The sequence below is a fragment of the Dromaius novaehollandiae genome, chromosome 6 (genome assembly GCF_036370855.1).
Source record: "Dromaius novaehollandiae isolate bDroNov1 chromosome 6, bDroNov1.hap1, whole genome shotgun sequence".
Lineage (NCBI taxonomy): Eukaryota > Metazoa > Chordata > Aves > Casuariiformes > Dromaiidae > Dromaius > Dromaius novaehollandiae.
Window position 1 is genome coordinate 23,380,753 of NC_088103.1, and position 21,379 is coordinate 23,402,131.

The 21,379-nt window shown below is 37.0% G+C and overlaps 1 protein-coding gene across 3 annotated transcripts in view; it reads right to left on the minus strand.

Annotated features, from left to right (window-relative positions):
- The window catches only part of VCL (vinculin), a 69,662-nt gene that overhangs the window by 3,658 nt on the left and 44,625 nt on the right, over positions 1-21,379 (minus strand). The window contains exons 8-20 of one of the 3 annotated variants that reach the window (XM_026094887.2): positions 20,465-20,612; positions 17,803-17,956; positions 16,654-16,829; positions 15,246-15,436; positions 11,949-12,148; positions 11,252-11,380; positions 10,105-10,254; positions 9,370-9,478; positions 8,035-8,337; positions 7,334-7,458; positions 6,793-6,978; positions 2,762-2,971; positions 345-548 (exon numbers count right to left, since the gene is read on the minus strand). In XM_026094887.2, the coding sequence (XP_025950672.1) occupies positions 345-548; positions 2,762-2,971; positions 6,793-6,978; positions 7,334-7,458; positions 8,035-8,337; positions 9,370-9,478; positions 10,105-10,254; positions 11,252-11,380; positions 11,949-12,148; positions 15,246-15,436; positions 16,654-16,829; positions 17,803-17,956; positions 20,465-20,612 (2,285 nt within the window). Of the gene's footprint in view, positions 1-344; positions 549-1,460; positions 1,908-2,761; positions 2,972-6,792; positions 6,979-7,333; positions 7,459-8,034; positions 8,338-9,369; positions 9,479-10,104; positions 10,255-11,251; positions 11,381-11,948; positions 12,149-15,245; positions 15,437-16,653; positions 16,830-17,802; positions 17,957-20,464; positions 20,613-21,379 lie in introns of those variants that run through there. The other 2 variants (XM_064513841.1, XM_026094885.2) reach the window with 2 other exon arrangements.

Genomic DNA, 21,379 nt, shown 5'->3' on the forward strand with positions numbered 1-21,379 from the left:
CCAGAAGTGTGTTATATTACAGCTATTATATTTTGATAGAAGAGGAATGACTAGGTGAAATGTAAAGCAATACAGACATAGCAAAGACTAGTGTTCATAGCATGGTATTTTTTGAGTTGTTTTGGGCACTGGCATCTCCCACCCAACCATAACCAAATCCTGACTTTACAAAACATGTATTGCAATGGGATCTAAAAACAGACTTGGAACTTGACAAAGCTTAACAAGTCAAGGAAAGATGCAGATGATTTACTGCCACAGCTCCTGTGCTCCGGCCTTCACCCATACTGAGAGAAGGCCGAAGGCAAGAGTATTTTTGAGGCATTTAAAAGTTATCTCATTACCTGCAAGAGGTTTGTTCTAATGCGCTTGTCAGTGCATTGCTTTGCCACCTCTTTGGCCAACCGAGTGACTTCATCCGAAGCTTTAGCAATATCCTTTGCACACTGAATAAGGGCACGCTTGTTGCCACTACCTCCTCTCACCAGGCGAGACATCTCTGCCATGAGCAGCGCCATCCGCTTAGCAGCAGCAATGATGTCGTTACCCTGAAGAGAACAGCACCGGTTAGTGTTAGCGCCAGGCTGGAGGCTTCACAGAAGTCCTGCCTGAGCGGTAGTCTACATTTTGGTAGCCAACCCTTTCAAGAAGTCATGGATAGAAGAACAATTTGTGTACACAGAAGAAGTTTCTTCGAGGAACAGGGAAGATCTGTACTAATTATATATTTGTGACATATTTTTCTTCCTAACACTCAGGAAAAAAGCTTGCTTCAAAACTGGAAAAAAAGAAGTGGTAAAGAAAAGTGTTAGTCTGTCCATGGAATAGGTTACTGGTCTGCTGGCTAGGCTTTAAGATGAAGCATGTTATTACCATTAGAAATTTCAGATTTCCCAGTAAAGCAACATTATTTTAAGAAGTGTGCTAAGTAGCTTGTTAAACCAAATAGTACTAATTAAGTTAAATAGTCTAAACAGTTGAACATAAAGTTTTAAGTGGCATCTGAAACTGAAGTTGTTTAAGTATCAGCTATACTGCTACCTTACTACATTGGTAAAGAAAAAAAGGAAGAGAATCTGTAACACACAGAAGTTGTGTCACAGATGGTGATGCAGTAATAAGATTCAATGATGTCCTTTACTCTTTGAAAAGGAATCTTCCTTTTTGACAAACTCTCCCCCTTTAAAACAATGCTTCCAGAGGAGAAGTATTTTTGATATTTTAAGAGATAATTTAGTGGTATTCCTCAGATTAAATTCAGTTTTCTTATATTAAATAGATTAAAACTGCAGTTACAGAAATACTTCTGAGAAATATTTGCAACATGTGAGCTAAGTATGACCAAGGCAAAAGTGTTTCTCGTACTCTGTTCCAGAGAGAAACCTAGTGCAAGAAAAAGCAGACCGAGATGACCAATTGTTAATGTATTCTGTTAGTATATTTAGATTCACCTTTGTAGAAAGTTGTTAGACAAATGTGAAATATTTGGTGCCATGAAACATTCCTGTTGTGTGGATGAAATATTAGCATATTGAGTTTAAGTATTAGCACACTTTCTTCAGTATAATTCCATGATTAATGACCATGAAGTTCAGAGCAAGAAGTACACAGCGAGAACTCAGTTTCACAAATGTACTCCCTAATCCTATGCACAGACTTTCATGACTCTCTACTAGTAAATTTAAGAAGAAATCCCAAACATATCATTAAACATCACACAGATACAGGTGATATAAAAAGCTGAACTATTTGTTACTGTGACCTAATATCTAAACAGTTTGCTAGTATAACCACTTAGGATGCAAGCGACATAACAAAACTTTTCCGTGTTTTCACGTAGGAGGATCAAGTAATTAGGACCAGTGTGATTTACGAAGCCCTCTAGCAAGTTATCCAAGCATCAGAATCTGAAAAGGACAAGAACATTTTGAAAGCCCTTTTTATTAAGAATAGTTTACTGTATATATACACACATACACACCTAACCTTAGTTATAGGACAACAACAGCCGTACGTCTTGCAGCATGCCATTTCCAAAAAAAAAAAAAAAAAAAGTGACCAGTCTTGCAAACATTTGTGCTTATGCAGAAAAGAGAGGGTACTTGTGAACGTCTGAACCTCATCTTACATTTCCATTGGTTTCATATAAACGCAGTCTCAATTCAGCAACTAATGCATTCAGTGCAGCTTCTTCAACAACAATTTTCTCTCAAGACCAGCATTTGCAAATCAGCCAAGTGCAAGCCAGCAGACAGTCCTCTTGAATAAACACTGCCATACAAAGCCATTCTTTGTTCATATGGATTTTAGTTGATGGCAAAGGAGGCAAAGCACAATAGACATGTTAAATGACTTCTTGAATGCTGTATATTCTGTTGCATCACTACAACAGTTGTTAAGAAACCATTACCCATGGCTTCACAGGTAGCCAGAATTAATGAAAAAAGAAGGGGGGGGGGGGGAAGACAAGCCCTATTACGATTTGAAAATTGCCATAACAAAGAAGAACAGGCAGATGCAAAGGGAGATGAAGCCTCTTAATATTAGTAAGTGACCCAAATCAAGCTTCATTCTGGCATTGACAGACAAACAGACCTAACAAACTTGTGAAGCCACTCTCAGTCCTTAAAATGAAGTGCAGACACACTTATTCATTCAGAATCATGGGATCCAGCAGGGATCAAGAGTGATGCAAATGTGCCAGCGTTCCCCAATGGCCGGATGCACACAGACCAGTCGCCCGGGGGAGACTCAGGAGTACCTTACTAGACCACTTGGTTGCTTCCCGATGTAGAGACTGAGCAGCGGCCAGAATGGGCTGGTTAACAGGCTGATTGGTTGGCATTAACAGCAGCTCAGGCTCGTAATCATCTTCAATGTCAGAGGGGAGAGTGAATTCAACATCTGCATCATCCTCCTCATCTATATCTACACCAGCCTCAGCGGCTTCATTAATCACAGTCACATCAGGCTTTGCAGGTGGCAGCAAGGGTGGAGAAACAGGGGACAGTTAGTATGAGAAGCAGAATTTGGTAGAAGAGCATGAACTGAGCTGTTTTAGTGACCAAACATCCTCTTGGCCTCTAAGGATATGACAGGACAACTCTACGGTCAGAGGGAGGAGGGAAGGGACTACAAGATTAGCAAAAGGAAAACAAACATTTCACCTGTGAACTGAAGTTACCAAGAACATTAAAAAGTTACAGTTCAAAGATGCAGCAACATTTTTCAACTAAGCAAACAGCTTCAAAACACTGAGGCTGATTTTCAGAACAACATTTTTCTGGCAAGACAATGATGAAATTAATGGATTTTCTGTTTTAAAGAAAGCCATTTTGACTAGACAGAAGCAGGCACAGCAGCTGACGATCATGGTATTCATGCAGACAAAGCTTTGCACAGAAGCCATCTCACATACATGTAACAAGAAAAGATAGCAGCAGCAGCACAGAAAAGTCACTGACGCACTGCTTTGTGTCGCATAAAAAAGGGGAGGGACGGGGGACTGTAGATGTGAATACTGAGGTACCGCAGGTAACATTGAAAAGAACAAAACCAGGTTATGAAAAGAGGAGGTGATACTTAATGTCATGAATGCTGTGAATATTACAGTTCTTAAAAAAAAAGACTGAGATGAAATTAGTAAAATAAGAGGATTATGAAGCATATTATACTGTTTTGCCACAACATGTTGTATCCGTTACCTTAAAGAAAGAAAAAAAAGAGGATTCAAGCAAGTATAGTGAGTTGAGGGTAGATCATATAAAGAAGAGGTAACAGTGGTTCAACAGTACAAGTGTGTTTAGACTACAGCAGTATTTTATTAAAAGATATTCTACACATTTACTAACTGCATTTCTCAGACTAGAAACAAAGTGTGAAACAACCCAAACAACCCTTATCAAAAAGTATGCATTTTCAAACTGTTTTGCTCAAGATACAGCCTTTTATAGAAAAAAATCTAAAACCAAGGAAAAAAGCCAAAACCTTTGGAAGGAACAAGTTATAACGTTTATATACTGCCAGACTGACTCATCTTTAAAGAAAGACTCATCTTTTAAGTCCCAATCCAGTGAAAAGCTTCCAAATATCCCCTCCTTTCTGAAGGTAGTTTTGATGCAGGAGCCTAACTGAAAAAGCACAATTTTGTTCTCTGAATTATCCATATGGGAAAAACGGCAGAAAAAGCTACAGCAACTGACAGTGTTTGATCTGTGCTCCATGAGAAAAATGGAGTGCATAAAAATCCAGAGTCCATTCAGCAATGAGGACTTGAGAGAGACAGAGAGAAGTAAAAAGGAACCAATTTTAAATCTTACAAGAATGAAGAATGTCAGCAAGTGTTTTAAAAGACTAAGTACTTCCCCTTCCATAAGCATAACACAGTAAAATATCAGTAGGGTAATGTAATTAGGCAGATAGAGCAGAAGCTATTTGACACACAGTCTGCTGCCATCTGGAACGAGCAAGACCTTGTGTTTCCATCTTTCTACATCTAACCCATATTCTTGAGTGATACTGTGCATCAGTCCCTCTTCCTCCTGCACCTAATAAGAGAGTGACTTGAAAAACTACAAAAATAGTTTTTAAAACTCCATACTTTTGGCTTTGAATATGATTATCTAAGAAAATATTTTAAAATTAAAACATGGACTGTGGGTGCTGGAAAAACCATTATTGACAAATGGTGTCCTACTGATCACTACCTCATTCCCTAAAGAAATATTGACAGAATAACTGCACTCTGATATTACTAAAACGAGACTGCTTAGAAGAATTAAAGAAGGATAAATGTCAGTTTAACTCTTTGGTTTGTTGGTCTCAACTTTTGGAAACAGCAATGAAAAGAGTGTTTCATAATCCAAAGACACTAACCTTACAGCTCTTCCACAATCAGCAAGAAGTTCTATGGTCTACTGCTTTGCTTTGATATATAAATATTTTAATAGCTACATTATTTAATATAGAATATATACAGGAAAAGCATTTTATTACCTACTGTGTATCATTGTTACCTGTTCTGTGATTCAAACATCAAAACACTTTTTGGAAGCAGAAGTTAAGATTTTCAACCTCATAATTACCTTTTGAGATGACTAATAAATTCCAGTAGTATCCCTTTAATAGTATGAAAATTTACGTGGCATATCCAAGAGTATGGGAAAAATAAATTGAGCTTTTCATGTTATGGAAAAGACAGTCAAACTGATTTGCAGGATTTCTTTTGCATTTTATCTATACTTCCACAGTTTTTCCTATTGTGCGCATAAATTTAAAGTCGAATCTGTCGGCTGCTTAAATTTATCTTTTTACTCACCATCTAACTGGGAGGGAAAAAAAACAGATCTTTTGAAAGCCAAATTTTGACCTTTAAGTTATACCCGCAGAAGGCCAAAGCTCAGAGAAGTCCTTACTCAGTTGCTACCAGAGGCAAAATGTATCTTTTTTTTAAAGAGAAGCAAATGAGTTACATTTGCTTTTGTTATCCAGGATAAAGACTTCAGACTACTTTGTCTTAGCATTGAAGTTGGAAGAAAATTAAGACTTTTGGCCTTGATAGTAAGTGTGACTCATTACAAAAAAGGAATGAGACCAGGCCATCTATATATGGTCACTTTTCTGATCATAACTGCACCACATTGCTTGCAAAGTAACTTTCAGCTCCTCCCAGAATTAAGACAACCCATCTCCTGAGTCCTGCAGCTGGTATCTGTAACATCCATATGGACTTTGCAAAGTCAGTTAAATACAGCAGTCAGACTGTCAGTCTAGAAAGTCTGAAGTACTAGCGGCTCTCTAGGCTATGCTAGCTTGAAGGATCACAAACAGCTTAGTGTGGAAGGCACATATGTTCGTGCAGAAGTATGTTAATAAAGCGTTCTAGCAATTCTGAGTATTAGAACAGTTATACATAGTTCACTGAGCATTTTGAAAGAGTTTAATTCCTCCTGCTACAACAATTTTAATACCTGGTCTCTGTAAGACTAATCTCTGCCATCACTAGCTCAGAAATAGCGTGAATGGGGGAAACTGAGGGCCTCATTTAGTTTCTAGCACCCCTAATAAAGCTTCTGCAGCCTGACTTCTGCAGGCATTCCCCTTCTGGCTGCTACACAAAGGTGACCAAAGAATAGAGATTGTAAAGCAACTGCCAAGTATATTTTCATATTCACTCTTACTACTCCATCACTATACTACATGCCCTGTCCATACACTGTTTAATTCTGTATCGAAATCTATCCTCATAGCTGTGTAGGATTTAATATGACCAATGAAGTATTGCTGGAAACAAACCAGGCTTATTTTTTTTCCTCCAGTTGAAGTTGAGCAAAAATAGACATTTTATGGAACTGGACTGTTTGTCTCTTTGAGACAAGCACATTATTTGAAGCATATGTTACTCCATACTCAAGCAGGAAACATCACTGCCATCGTTTGTACTAATAAGTTTAAAAAGTTGAAGAAAAATCAATGCCCTTCTCTCCACAGACACAGAACATTCCACGTCTTTCAGAGAAACTGTCTAAAGATTTGCACACATCACTGTCTTTGACTCCTCTGCAAAGCATCAAGTTCTTCATAGCCAAAAATATCAGAAAGATTAAAATTTACAGTTTACTACATAGCTTGGTAGCAGATAGCCAGCTGAAGAACTATGACATATACAAAATCACAACTATTAGCCAAAGCCCAAAATATAAAATTAGGGCGACTGACTTTGGACCAAATTAAAACACTGATCCTGAAAAATAATTCCTTTCAGCCCAAGATATATATGTAATAACTCCTTACCTTGCTAGACCATTTCCGAGCTTCATCATGCAACTGCCTAGCAGCCATCATCATGGGCTGATTAATAGCTTCTCCTGCTTTCTGCTCTGGGAACTCTTCATCCTTTTCTTCAGGTGGTGGCGGTCTGGGCGGGGGAACCTCACCTTCTGGTAGTGGTGGTTTTGGAGGGGCAAGCTCATCAGTCAGCTAAGGAAGCGGGGGGACAAAAAAAAAAAAAAAAAAAAAAAAGAACTATTCAGTGCAATGAAATAGTATTCAGATCAAGTCAGGGATGGTATCATGACTCATGCCTCCTAGTTTTTCCAAGGGCTCTCTGTTACAAGACAGGCATGCTTTAATCTTTTCTCTTGAAAACTGGGCTTTTTTTTCCTACTTTTTTTTCTATTTTTTTCCTTTTCTTTTCAGGCTGCTTGTGTGCGCAGCTGGGCAGGTAACGCATTTTATTTCTAAGGAATAAAAATTTACCCAAGTAATTTCAGTGTGCAATCTACACTTTACCAGTGGTAACTAAATATTCTGTTACAAACTATGCTGTATTTACATGAAGCTGCTCAAGGTCCGGAGGAGGAGGTGGAAAATCTGGTTCCTGAGGCTGGAAGGCTTCTCTGACTTTGGCTACAGCTCCCAGAATTCTGTATCCAGAATCCAAGAAACTCTTCTGCAAACCTGAAAAAAAAAAATCCCATTCCAAATTCAATAAAGCCTAGCATTTCTTACTATCTAGAACAGCAACAGTACCCCAAAAATATTCACATAACAAGATATTGTGCAGAATGTACATATACCCATATGAAACTATGTTTACAAACTATATTTACACTGGATTGAAATGTTAGTTGTCACATATGCAACACGCATAAAATAAAGCCTGGACTGAGAAACAGTCACTATGAATAACCAAAGTAGTTTCCAAAACAATGTTTATTCTAAAATAAATTCTACAATATTTTCTTGTACAAGTAATACAGCTGATAACTGGTGACAAACACTTGTTTTGGATAAAGATCATGCAATCACATAACAAACTGGAATGCTGAATCCTTTTTACTTCTTTGATTGCATTTAACAAGAGCAAGATCCAGCAGTTAATAGTGTAACCTCGATTTCACCACTCCGGGATTTAAGCGTATACAAAATTAGGATGCATGGGGATGCATAGCTGTAACAAGACAAAGTGAGAACTACTCCTATCATTTTCAACCAATAAGAAATACATTTGAAATCAGCTCATTGAATCCTTACCAGGATCAGAAATGTTTCCTGCCACAGCTTTCGCATCCATTACCATTGGTGATATAGTTTTGCTTAGCTCATCAGAGGCCGCTTTAACAGCCTCCCGGAACTTAGGGTCCTCTGAATTTTCAACCTCCCGTTTTGCAACCAGTAGGATACGGTTTGCTCGTCTAGCAATGCTGGTGGCACCGGCTACCAGCATCTGAGGTTGAATATTGGCCATTGCAACTTTACATTTATCAAGATCTTTCTTAATAGCCTCTTCTGATGCATCCAACAGGGACTTAGTATCAATGGCTTCATCCACCAACCCTAGGATAAAAATTAAACACATTAATATCCTAATTTCATCTGTGGAAAGGGATATTTGGTATCCCAGGGACTAGTCACCGCCAGAAAAATAAACACTTCCAAAGAGGGGCTGGGGGGACTCAACCAACTGTATTAGCGCAGTTTTGGTTCTGATTACGTGGCTCATCTAGCACATTAACTGTGGTCAGAATAGCTGATCAAGGCTTCCTCCCGCTAATGACATCGTGAGCTCTTACTCTTCTGCTGTGGAATGTAGCTGGAGTCCAGACTTGGCTTGCACAGTATGAGCAGCAGAGCTTCCTCCTCCCACCAAGTTTCTTTATGCATATTCAGTACTTTTTGTACACCTCTTCCCTTCATACAAAAGGAAAGGCCTCTCCAGCTGTGCTTTTTCCTTATGGGTGATATATAGTGACAAGGTAGTAAGATTTAAAATACCCACAGGGCAATTACAGGATTGGAGAAGGAGGCAGTACACAGTCAAGAGAAAGTATCTGGATAGCAGCCTAGTGCAGGGGGATCTGCACTTCAGAAGGACTGAAGCATTTAATTGTCTCTGCATGATTCAGTAGTAGATCAGTAGCTTTGTTTCATTCATTGCTTTCATCAAGCTGTTATGCCATTTTGAACATCTTTTCTTGTCCCTATTTAATTATCTGTCCTCATTCAGCACACGAAGATCATGTTGAAAGCAAAACAACAAAAATACTCTAGCTACTACAGTGATATACTGTTAAAATCAGCAAGCACGATAAACAAGAAAGGTGTTCTGTTTTTCCCAAGCAAGAACTAAAGCCCAATTTACTCCCCCACTGCTCAAAATTAACACCTGTGAAACAAGTTACTGTCTATATGCTGTACAATAGGAACATTTCTGGGGTCATAGAGCACATACTCTCATTTCTCTGAAACGATTTATTTTCAATTAATTATTACTTTTATGCATGTTTCATTAATCCAAACAGAATGGGGAGAATCACACACCACCTAGCTAGACACAAGTACAGTCTTCAACAGAAATTCCTATTTTACCTGTCATTTTTTCTACATTGTCAATCCATTGGTTTTTCATAGTCTCAAAATGCTCATAAGCAGCTTGATTTCCAGGATTTCTCAGGAGAATACGGGCAGCTGATACTACCTGCCAATGGAAAATATTTTCAATTATGAAAACACCAGTACTTAAGGATATCATACATATTCTTGAAAATGCATTTGTCTTTCAGGACTGGATGCTTAGCTCCACACTTGTAATACTCTATTAAATCTAGTTCATCAATTTTTAGCTGCATGAAGATTTACAGTGCTTCCAGAATTCATGGCCAAAAATAGCGTTTTCTGGAACTTCCATTACATGCTTATCAAAAGTGTTTATTTTTTAATTAAATAAAACAGTATTCGGAATCACTAAAAAGAAACACAATACCAAAGATAGCCTCAGTACTGAACGAATGCTAGAAAGTTTAGTTTGGAAAAAAATATTAAAGAATAATATTAAATTAAATATCCACTTAAATATTTTAACCCTTAAAGTAATTCTCTTGCAAGGATAAATTCACTACGGCTTCTGTCCAGAAGTTGAAGAGTAAGATATGCCATTTAATCAGCTTATTCTACTTGATATCATATAATCAAACATTTGCCATTTTCCTTTTAAGGGTGCCAGCACTGTGTTCTTCACTGGTACTAATAGCAGAAGCACACAGAAGAACCCACTGAAGTCCTTCTCTGGCCATTTAACAGCATTTTGAGAGTAAGGAGGCAAACCTGTGGGGTAAGTTCTCTTGCTGATTTCACAGTTGCCTGAATGCCTTCCACAGTAGTTTTATTAGCTGTTCCAACTGCAGCTGCTTTTTCTGCTGTAGCTCCTAGTCTGGCAGCATGGTTTTCAAAGTTTGCTGCTCTTTCATCAAACACCTAGTTGTAAGCAGAGAGAAAACAGGTTAGACAAAAGCACAACTTCTCTAACAGAATAGACAATTTCTTTTAAGTGTTAGGGACACCTTCATAACATCCAAACTTAATGTACTCCTGACAGGATGCAAGGGAACACAGAAGCTTTGAAGCTGTTTCTTTTTTTTTTTAATCTTTATGTTATTGGACTTTTACTTGCTAAGCTTTCCCATCAAAGGATATTACCACACTTCTATACCTACGAGATATACCTATGAGAAATGCATTAATTCCTGACCAGTGCCATAACAAATACTGCGTTAATACAAATAAAACTCTTGGTTTAGCATGTAGAGATCAATCTTCAAACCTATAAATCAGAAGTAATTACATTTGGAAAATAAATACTGGGTTTTATCCTACGGATTGAAGCTCCACCTTGGAAAAACAATCCCTCCTTTCACAGTCCTTATTTATTCAAGGCACAGAACACTTTGGCAAAAGCTATCCTGTTGTAAACCGAATTCCCCAAGGCCTTGGTCAAACCAACTAGCCAAACAGAGCTGCCCACCACAGAGTCTGAGATACTTCACATAAAGCCAGTAGCCTTGAAATACAATAAAAAGATTACACATCAAAAGAACAGGTTAAGTATGCTGATGAACCTTGGCATGAATTTGACTATTTTATTCAGTTTATATGTTGAGATATGCGATCTACTGTGTTAATTAGTGATTCTTGCACAATACTTTTTAGCATGTTATAGGCAACATGACATGAACCTCACAGCAAAAATCTTTGGCATTTACTGACATCATGGCCAATACCATTTGCAGGGATATATAACACTATTATGAATCCCCATCAGCCCACATAATTTTGCATGGCAATCATTGCTCAGTCAGAATAAGCATGGATCTCAAGCCTGAGAGAAAATATTCTGGTAGAAAAACTCTGGTAAAACTATACACTAAATTAACTGAAGTTTCACACAGGAAAAAAACCAACTTGTTATGCTTACCTCATCTCTATTGGGAGCATCAGAAGGAGCAGTGGCTGCTACTGCTAACAATTTAATGGGAGTTGTAGTGTCACTAAAAACATCAGACACCTCCTGGGTCATTGCTTCTTGCATCCGTGTTTTAAGATCCTTTAAAAAAATAAAAGGTATTGGTACAAAACACAGGAACGCTAAAAGTTTGTAGGGATTCAAATCTCATAAAATCTCTTCTTGCAAAAAAGTAAATGCATTACTATTTTATCTAAATAAAATAGTAGCCACTACGATAAAATATGATCTTAAGAGCATGTTCAATGAACAACTTATTGTTCAAAATACAAAAAGCTTACATAACAGGCTTAAGTGGCATCAGAAGCAATGAATGGCATGATTTGAGACCTTGCCCCTCAAATCTGCAATGCTAACATGCTGTCTTCCCTCCCTCCCCAGAGTTGTTCATTTGGAATTGATCCCTACAGCATATCATGGTCTCTGAAAAAAGTCTGCTTTTTGCATCTCTGGAAGATAGAGCCTCTCAACAACAACAACAAAATCCTCTTGCGTATTCTTTACTCCATACAGGTTTTTTGCTACACCTCTTTTTTTCTTTTGTTACTGATGCCTCACATGTACAGGCACCTTATTGGAGTGGTGCAAATACTTCAATGTTTCATGTGTTTCACTGCACAAGAAGAGATCTAACTGCAATGATTTTTACCTTGAGTGAGTCCTGAAGCTGAGCAGCGATTGCCCTAGCCTGAGGAGACTCTCCCTCCCCTCTTGCCGCAAGGTCGGCTAGCTGAGCAGCCAGCTGGTCTACACGGTCACATTTGGCAAGCAGGTCTTGACGATAAGGTCCCATCATGACATTGGCTAAACGACGACCTTCCGCAACAAGTCCCCGAATTGCTGCCTGGCCTACAGTGGAAGAAGTCGTACTGTATCTATACACAGTAGATCCAAAAGCTGCAAGCATAACTTCAGTGTACCAGAAACTAAATGACATTTCAGAGTTCTTTGGTTTCTAAGCACACCTTTCTAGTTGGAAAGCTTCAGTAGTGGGAAGAATCTTCCACTTTTTTCACTAAACAACAAGAGTTTAAACCCAAAGAGGAATTTGAGTGTCATCAGTTTTTTTCTGTTACAGCAACTCTGGCCAGAGATGCATCCTTTTCAGTCAGGGTGGCTTGACAGCAGTTAACCGTTACAGCTATCATGCATTCCTACATAACTGATCTGTTGACTCCAATAGAAAGTACTTGCAAATTCCAAGTACTGCAATTTGAGTCTTTTTAAGTCACTAGAAGATGAGCAGGAAGAGGGGGGGGATAAAAGCCAAGCAGAAAACATGAATGAGAAAGCAGAATATCTTCTCTAGGGATGCCAAAAGTCATGAGTAAGAAATGTCAAGTGTCCAAGATGAAAAAAAAAAAAAAACTACAAATATAGAAACCTCCGCAGTGTATTGGAAGTTATTTTTGTAAAAGTTTCGTTAGTGTGGGTGATTTTCTTCACTCATTAACAGAAGATAAAGTTGTCCATTGTTTCAATAATATAGCAGTATTGTTTTTAGAAGAAGTTATTGTATATTAAGCCCTTTAAAGAGTCATTTGAAGCCCATGCTAACATACAAGTAATCCAAATTAACAGCAAGCTCAAGATTGCTCAGAAAGGAGTTGTCACAGGACATCTTCCAGTCAACCTTGCCTAATCTTCCAATTAATTACTTTAGCCATCATTTAGCTAGGACAGCATATAATATGACTGCATGTAAATATCTGTAGCAGTAAACACCACCGAGGTGACTCACATGTTTATGAATGTCTCACTACTTCAAAAGTCAGTTTGTGCTACAGTGCTACCCTGGGACAACCGTAAACATGCCAAGTTATTTGTGAAATGGTCATTCCTGCTGCAGAGAACACTAAGCAAGTATTTTCACATTATAATAGGACTAAAAATAAGGCCAAATTCTTCCAGAAGTGCTGTCTAGACCTAACAGAGCACTTATTTGACTTCTGTTCTTAGTATATCTTTCATATATGCACCATACCAAGGGCCAAAGGAACTGTAATACCAAAAAAAAAAAAAAAAAAAAAAAAAAAAAAAAAACCAAAAAACACCCCCAAAAAAACCAAAAACCCCCCCAAAAACCCCCCCCAAAAAAAACACAAAAAAAAACACAAAAAAAAACACAAAAAAAACACAAAAAAAACACAAAAAAAACACAAAAAAAACACAAAAAAAACACAAAAAAAACACAAAAAAAACACAAAAAAAAACACAAAAAAAACACAAAAAAAAACACAAAAAAACACAAAAAAACACAAAAAAACACAAAAAAACACAAAAAAACACAAAAAAACACAAAAAAACACAAAAAAACACAAAAAAACACAAAAAACACAAAAAACACAAAAAAACCACAAAAAAACCACAAAAAAACCACAAAAAACCCACAAAAAAAACACAAAAAAACACAAAAAAACACAAAAAAACACAAAAAAACACAAAAAAACACAAAAAAACACAAAAAAACACAAAAAAAAACACAAAAAAAAACACAAAAAAAACACAAAAAAAACACAAAAAAACACAAAAAAAACACAAAAAAACACAAAAAAAACACAAAAAAACACAAAAAAAACACAAAAAAAACACAAAAAAAACACAAAAAAAACACAAAAAAAACACACACAACTTCATGTCATAATTAGAATTTTTTCATTATATTAGGAACATTAAAGTTACAGGGCATTTAACATCTTACATATCTTTTGCACATCTTTGTCATTATGTATCACTACAGCAATTGACTAAATCCTCTAGTATGCAGCTGGTATAGATAAACTTCTATGTTTTAAAGAAGCTTCCTTTACATAACCAAACCTCATACTTAACAATGCTTTTGCAGACTTTAAGGTGGATTTAAGCTTCTTTGCTTCTTTTGAGTTTAAAAAAAAGTACAGTTTGCATGCTTTTTTGAGCTGACCACCTCAGAATTCTAGAGAGGTATCTGAAGTTCAGAATTAGCAAGGTTTTTAGTCAGTACCAAAATATCTCATAATATAACCTACATGCCACCTTCTTGTGTTATCTCATTTGGTGTGCAGTTTACTCAAAAAGTGTCAAAACATGGGACTTCAATGTTCTGTTATAACATTACTTTTAAAATTGCACTTCACAGATGTCCAAGCTATCAGCCTTGCAAATCGTTAATTCAAGAATCTGCCATTGGTTATTCACATACCAGAAATTATCTTGACAGACACAAGGAAAAGTGTGAGAAAGAGGCATTAAAGGTCTGCAGTTATATGACTTACAAAACTGTATGTCCACTCGTATTACCAGTCTCATTGCTCAGACCTAATTACTATGAAAAAATTATCGAATGCAGATTTCAGGTGTCATCCGTCTACTTAAAATGGCATCAGAAGAAGCAAAACAAGACTTTTCAGAGATTGTTTGCAATGAGCTCTCAATAAAGCAATTCCTGAACCATGTCTATGCCCACTGATAGCATGCTTGAATTCGCAGATCACTTTTCTCTTTAATCAAGCAGCATTCTCCTCAGATAACCCAGAAGCCACACAAGCAGAAGCCATTTTTAAATCACAGTTATGATTGCTCTTCTCCTCTCTGAAGGACTCAATTTCTCAATTTGCTGGAGTAAATATAAATTCAGGTTTGAGACACTATATTTGCAAAATGAGAAGAGCAAAGAGGAGTTTTAAGTTTGTCTACTCTGCAGTACACATTTTCCCACTCTTTGGGAAAATTCTTCTTTCCAGAAGACAAAGTGCATCATAGGCCAGCTTGACTCAATAGTATTGCAGCTAAAACATAGCTATAAACCACCAGACATGAACTCAGTATCACTGAAGAGATCCTATGCATGTTAAGCATCTCAGGAGCAGTAGTTTCAGTCATAAAAATTACTAACAAGTTTAACTGTGAAATTGGGATAAGTAAGGAAGAGGGGAGAAACTCCGGAAGAGTAGGCAGAAACACTTACCTACTCCGCGATCATCAACAGTAGGATTGTCTATCCACCTTTGAGCTTGCTCAATCTTGCCTTCCAAATGGACAGCTGCCTTAACTGGCCTGGTATTTGCTACAGCCCTGTTTGTTTTGGATTGTAAATTCTGAAGTGATGTAGCTATTTGCTTAGCCAATGCACGGGCCTCTGGAGAGTCGCCTTTTCCACTGAGGATGAAGGAAGGAAAAAAAAAAAATACAGTCATAAAGATCACTTAGTCCCAAATTCAATTGGGGGGTGGGGGAGAGGAACATAAGGAAAGGTACTTTTAGTCTTTTTAAAGAAGGTCAAATTGAGACTTGACAAATCTGCATTATCTGCTCTGAGATTCAGACATAAATTCCCACCTCACATTTCTCTGCTGTGGCACCTGGACCTTACTTATGTTCAACGCAACACTGAAGTGCGGGAAGGTATGTTAATGTCACTGATGGTACTGATTTATGACTTCAGCTTCCCACACTCATGGCCATCTTATGAACCACTGCAACAAAGCCGCACAGATTACAAGCGCAAAAAATAGGCAGCAACAGACCCAAGGCTATTCATAAGCTAGGAAAGGTAGCATATTAAGACCTATGGCAACTAAATATCACGAAAAACTTAATCTTTAACTTCTGAAGAAAGAAAAGTATTTATTTCCATATTGCAACTGACTAAAGACCCCAGTTTACACAGTAACTGTTTCAGCCTGTTCTCAAGCAGCCTTTTTGCAAAACTGATACAGAAACATCATTTGCAGCTGAGCACTGAACCCAAGGTAACTGGTTTTTCTGAAAGTCTTTTAAAACTTAGGCTTTATATGGTTTACAGTTACCTCTTAGAACACTAACAAAAGATTGAAGTGTTAAGATATTCCACCCTGTCTTGTAGTAAATCGCTTAGCAAAGAATCAGTGATGACATTTGTCTGTATAAACGAGCAAATGTCACATTATTAGTTCCTCTGAAATGCTTTGATAGTGCAAAGGAGGCAGCTTTTGGCTTCGGTTTGCCCGTCAAACATTCCATAAGCAGTAGAAAATATATAGATGTGCACCTCTAGCAACTCCCATTTTCTATAGGGGGAAGATAACACAACCATGGGTTGTTGACAGAAATCATTAAATAGATTCAAATATTAAAAGCGATGTTAAACTTTTAAATTGTTAAATTTTAAAAAGGTTGTTAAAACGTTACATATTCTGTTCTGGGAACTGAACAATTCTTGGCATTTTTTACTAAATGCAGGATGGAAAAATCAAAAGTTTAAGATATTCATTCTCAGTTCTTGGAGAAAAACATATTCCCTAATTAATCAGCCGTATTTTGATTAATAAATTCTGTGCTTTGAACTAACAATGAAAGGCATTCAAATAAATTAGTGGTGATAAACAAATACATACTGTCTTCGTAGATCTGACAGCTTAGCTGTCAAAGCAGAGATCTCTCCCAAGGAGCGAAGGATATCATCTCTTTCCTTAGGCTCTTCACATAATTCTGCAACTTTCCTTGCTTCAGCCATAATTCCCCGAATATGTTCTTCTCCTTCGCTGCCCCCATTAGGATCTGCTAGCCAATTCTGAATAGAAAGAAGTTGTATAGAAGTGAAGATAGTAATACTATTAGATAGTAATACTAGATACTAATACTATTTCTACAGTGACTTAAAAAAGCTTTCAAAACTTTAACAGAAAATACTTTTGAAAAACAATCTCCGTTGATTATATACCCTGAAATTCTGTCTGCCAGATGTTTTATTTCAAAAAATAAGAGGAAACTAAATGAGCCTACTCTCCCCAACATTTGCCAACAATATTTTCAGAAGCAACATTTAATTAGAGGCCTTAGAGATCTGCAGTTCAGCTTTTAGAAGAAAAATGAAGACGGATGCTCCTGTGGACAATGCAACTTTCTTTATGGAGCTCTTTCTAAAAATTCTGAAAAGTTTCATTATCAGATTCATAACCTAAATATATAGATATGTATCTATATATTTATATATAGATATCTAGACAAGATATCTATATTTGATATATATACACACACACACAAAATTCATTATCTGATAATTATGATCTTCATCACTGGCTAACAGGCTGAAGATCGAAGGAGATTAAAAGTTACAAAAACACTGTTTTACTCTTTGTCATCAAAAGCATGAGGCTCTAAATCTGTACTGGTACTCCCAAAAGAGAGGCCAAGGAAGTTTACCTGTGCAGTCTGAAACTCCTCTACTCTTTGCTTTAATAAGATCAGTTTATGTCCGAATTTAGGGAGTGTTTCCTCACTTTAAGTTCATATCCTTGAAACTCTTTAGCAATGATAAACCATTTACAAAAAAAAACAAAAGAAAAGTCATAAGCTGTAACAAAATTCACAGAGTTTTAAATTACAGTATTACAGAATTTAAGATTTGTCTGTGTTAAATCAAGTATATGTTCTTCCTGATGAGTAGCTGTGTTGCGTTTGGAAACACCTGCAGTAGTTCAGCCTAACAGATCTAACAGCAGTTTAACCATTTTCTGAAGCGTTTATTAAATTAGTAGTAGTACCTGAGCAGCATCAATCTTCTTAGCAATTGCCTGCTTAGAGTTTGTCATGGCTTCCAATTTGCGGGCTGCATTCTCCACCTTCGCAGTGAGCAAGTCCAGACCTTGTGAAACCTGCTGTGCTTTCTGCATAGCCATTGGTGTAGCACCCTGTCCTCTGTTCCAGACACAGAAAAAGCATCACAGACTCAGCCCAGGACTGAACGATAAATTTCTTCTACACTAAACAGTAAAAATCTTTTCTAATAAAGAGGCAATGAAAAACTTAATGAGCATTCTCGGCTATTCTTGAAAGAGCTACAGTATTTAATCAGAATTTTTTTTTGAAAACAAAAATAACAGAGAGAACAAGACAGCAACAGTTTAAAACTAGGAGCGTACTTAGAGCACATCTGCCCCTTCCTAGATATTTTATATTTAGCATTTTCAGAAGAATAAATACTTTTAAGTTCCCCAACATGAGAAGATAAAGCAAGGCTATTTGGGAATTTGGCTCCACTGAATTACTGATGACCAGGCCTGCTCTCTATTCATTTACAGATTGCTGCAACAGTCAGCCAGGACCCCCAGGAGTTATGCCTAGCCCTGCCTAAGCGATGCCAACAAGTCTGTAAGTGGCAAGGAGCTGTTAGCATGAAAGAGGCACAACAATGACAAAGTAGTTTAAAGGTTACAGGATATTGGTATTATTTCTTAAACTGGAGGAAAGGTTGTTAAAAATATCAATTTGCAAAGCCATAGAAAATACTGTGCAGCACTGATTGTTCAATTGCATAGCAGTTAAAAGCCAGACAGAAAAATTATTTCAGGTATAGATGGCTGAGAACATTAGAGTTTTACATAAGAAATCTCATACTCCATTCCAAAATATTTGATTATTGGAAAGTTTTGAGTGTGCTAACTTTATCAAACAAATAACTTTAAAAAGATCATAGTAAGTGGCAGGATGACAAGGATGCTATTGAGATGATAAGGTGTATTTACACGCATCAGACCAGAGGTTCAAGGTATGTTTCTTCACACCTTATTTCTCATAGGCTGAATCGAAGTCATTGATATACTAAAACAGCATACAAATCAACTTATTTGTTAGTAAATATTAGTCCTGCTTTCCTCCACTTTTAAAAATTTCAAATAATATGAAAGCTGACACCAGCTATTCCTTTATAGTAAGAATTAAAGTTTGACCTAATCTCCAATGGTCTATGCAAAAACTGGTACAAAGAAACTCTGGCATTCTCTTAGGCCAATCAGCTGGAAATCCAAGTGAAGTTAAAGCTAAAACAGCTTCTCATCTATTACCACCATTACAACTAACATACATCACTTCTTTAATGACAACATAGCTAGTATTTCTGATTCTCTGTCCTTTCCAGTTTTTGTATAATCAAACTAATGATTTCTTATAGAAATAATTTGTTTCAGAAATGCTCCAAGCTTTTGTATGCATCACTAAAATGCTTCACAGTTTGCCAGTCTCCAGATTGAAAATGATGGCAGAGAATTTGTTCTTATCTAAGGTCACTCAAAACAGATCTTCAGATAATTTACATTTGCTCATTTCCTACACTTCACAGGTTTAAGTCAGAAGAGATGCTTGTTTTTACATAAAGGCAATTTATTTTTCTAAAAGAAAAAAAAAGACTTATAACCTCTACTGCTTTTTCTGACAATTTGCAAGTTGCATTAACATTTAGGAAGAAATTACTATACCAAGAAATCATTGTCCTTCTCCCTAATAGATTGTTATGAACAGCTTTTTTTTGGGGGGGGGGGAGGGGGGTCTGATTTATTTGGTTTTTTTTAAGGGTGGTGGCAGGGAAAGGATCACTGGAACAAAATAAGGAGATCAATATTAGAGCATTCCAGCTTAAGGATTTATTACACTGATGCACAGCTGAGAAAAAGAATTCCTCATATTCAAAGGAAACTGGGTTACAGAATTCAAGCTACATGTAGTAGTTCTTTAGTTCATCATCTTTACGCCTTCACAAAGGATTATCATACTTCCGGTTTTCTAACAAAAGGTTATACTAATTAAAATGAAGATGTTTAGTAAACCTCGAGAGACTCATCTGCTGTTTAAAACACCCTTAATTCAAAACCAGCTTTGTGAGAGAATAACCAATTTTTAAGTGAGGAGTCAGAAAACTGGTAAAGGACTCAGGTTAAATCAAACTCAAATGCCAACAGAAGACGAAAGACAGATCAAGTTCTGAAGAATTTATCAGTAACTGATTAACAACTTCAACAGCTACTGCTTGTAGTCTAACATCCCAATAAACACCTAATAACTGTAATACTCATGCATCTGATGGTCATTAGGATATCTTCTTTGGGGAACAGGTGTAACAGAGTTTAAGATTTAGTTTCTGCTTAATTTGAAGGCAAGTTGTGTTTGACAGTGAACAAACTCTGAATTATCTACCTGAGCAATTCTGCTCATCATTGTCCCAACATGCCTGTAACTAAGGACTCACATATTAAAGCAAGTTATTCTTGTCAGAAGACAATGAAATAACCACATGCCACACCACAGTGATGGAACCAAAAATAATGCAGTTACTGCCTGCTCTGCTATGGGTTAAGAAACAACATAATTGCAATTTCAGAAAAACTGTTTTAATAGCACTAGAAAATAACCCATTAAGACTAATAAATTTACCTAGCTCGGAGATCAGCCAGTTGATCCGTCATCTGGCCCAGTGTTTTGCATGTTCCCAGAATTTCTCTGCGTTCTTTGCCTGCACACAGTTCTCCCGCTTTTCCAGCTTCATCAAGGATCTGCCTTATTGCTTGTTCACCAGCATCCCCTAAAAGGCAGAGTCAGTTAGTAAAACGTCAAACAAGATATTCTTTGATAAGTGGGAATCTCATTATGGCCTGCCACACTGACTGTAATAGGTTCAAATTTGAAAGTACATTTATCCAAAATTACAAGACATACACAAAATACGATAAATCTTATAATGGGACAATATTCCTGAAACAGTATAGCATAGATTTAGTAGTGTGCATCATGTGCCATGTGCTTCAAATCATTTAATCATTGTAATCATAGCTTAATTCCTATATATGCTTCATTTATAGAATCTTTAATGCACTCAGGATGAGAAGGGAAGGAGCTATGTGGAAAGGTTCAGGTAGCCTTAAATTCAGCCAGTTGCAAATCTGACTTATATTTGGCAAAAGCAGATCAAGAACGACACTCTTTCTCCTTGTAATCCACCCCTCCACCCCACCCTCAGCATTATGGGTACTGGCATCTCCACCGTCCATAAAGCACCAGTTCCACCATGAAATCAGAATAACGGAAGTGGCTCATAAAACAAGTGCTGCCATAAGAACCACTCAATGACAAAAATACGAGATTATTTACAAGTAGAATACCCAGAAAAATCTGATTTGCAGCAAGTTCTACATGTTTTCATTGTCCCTTGCTACTGATTTTTTTTATGTTTTATTTCATTAATTGTCAATGTCAACGACAGAAGGCTTTGCAAGGAACTGAACTTTCTGGAGTTGAGTGTGGCAAGGGGAAAGAGGTCAGAAGAAATATAAGCAGCAGCTTCACAGATGA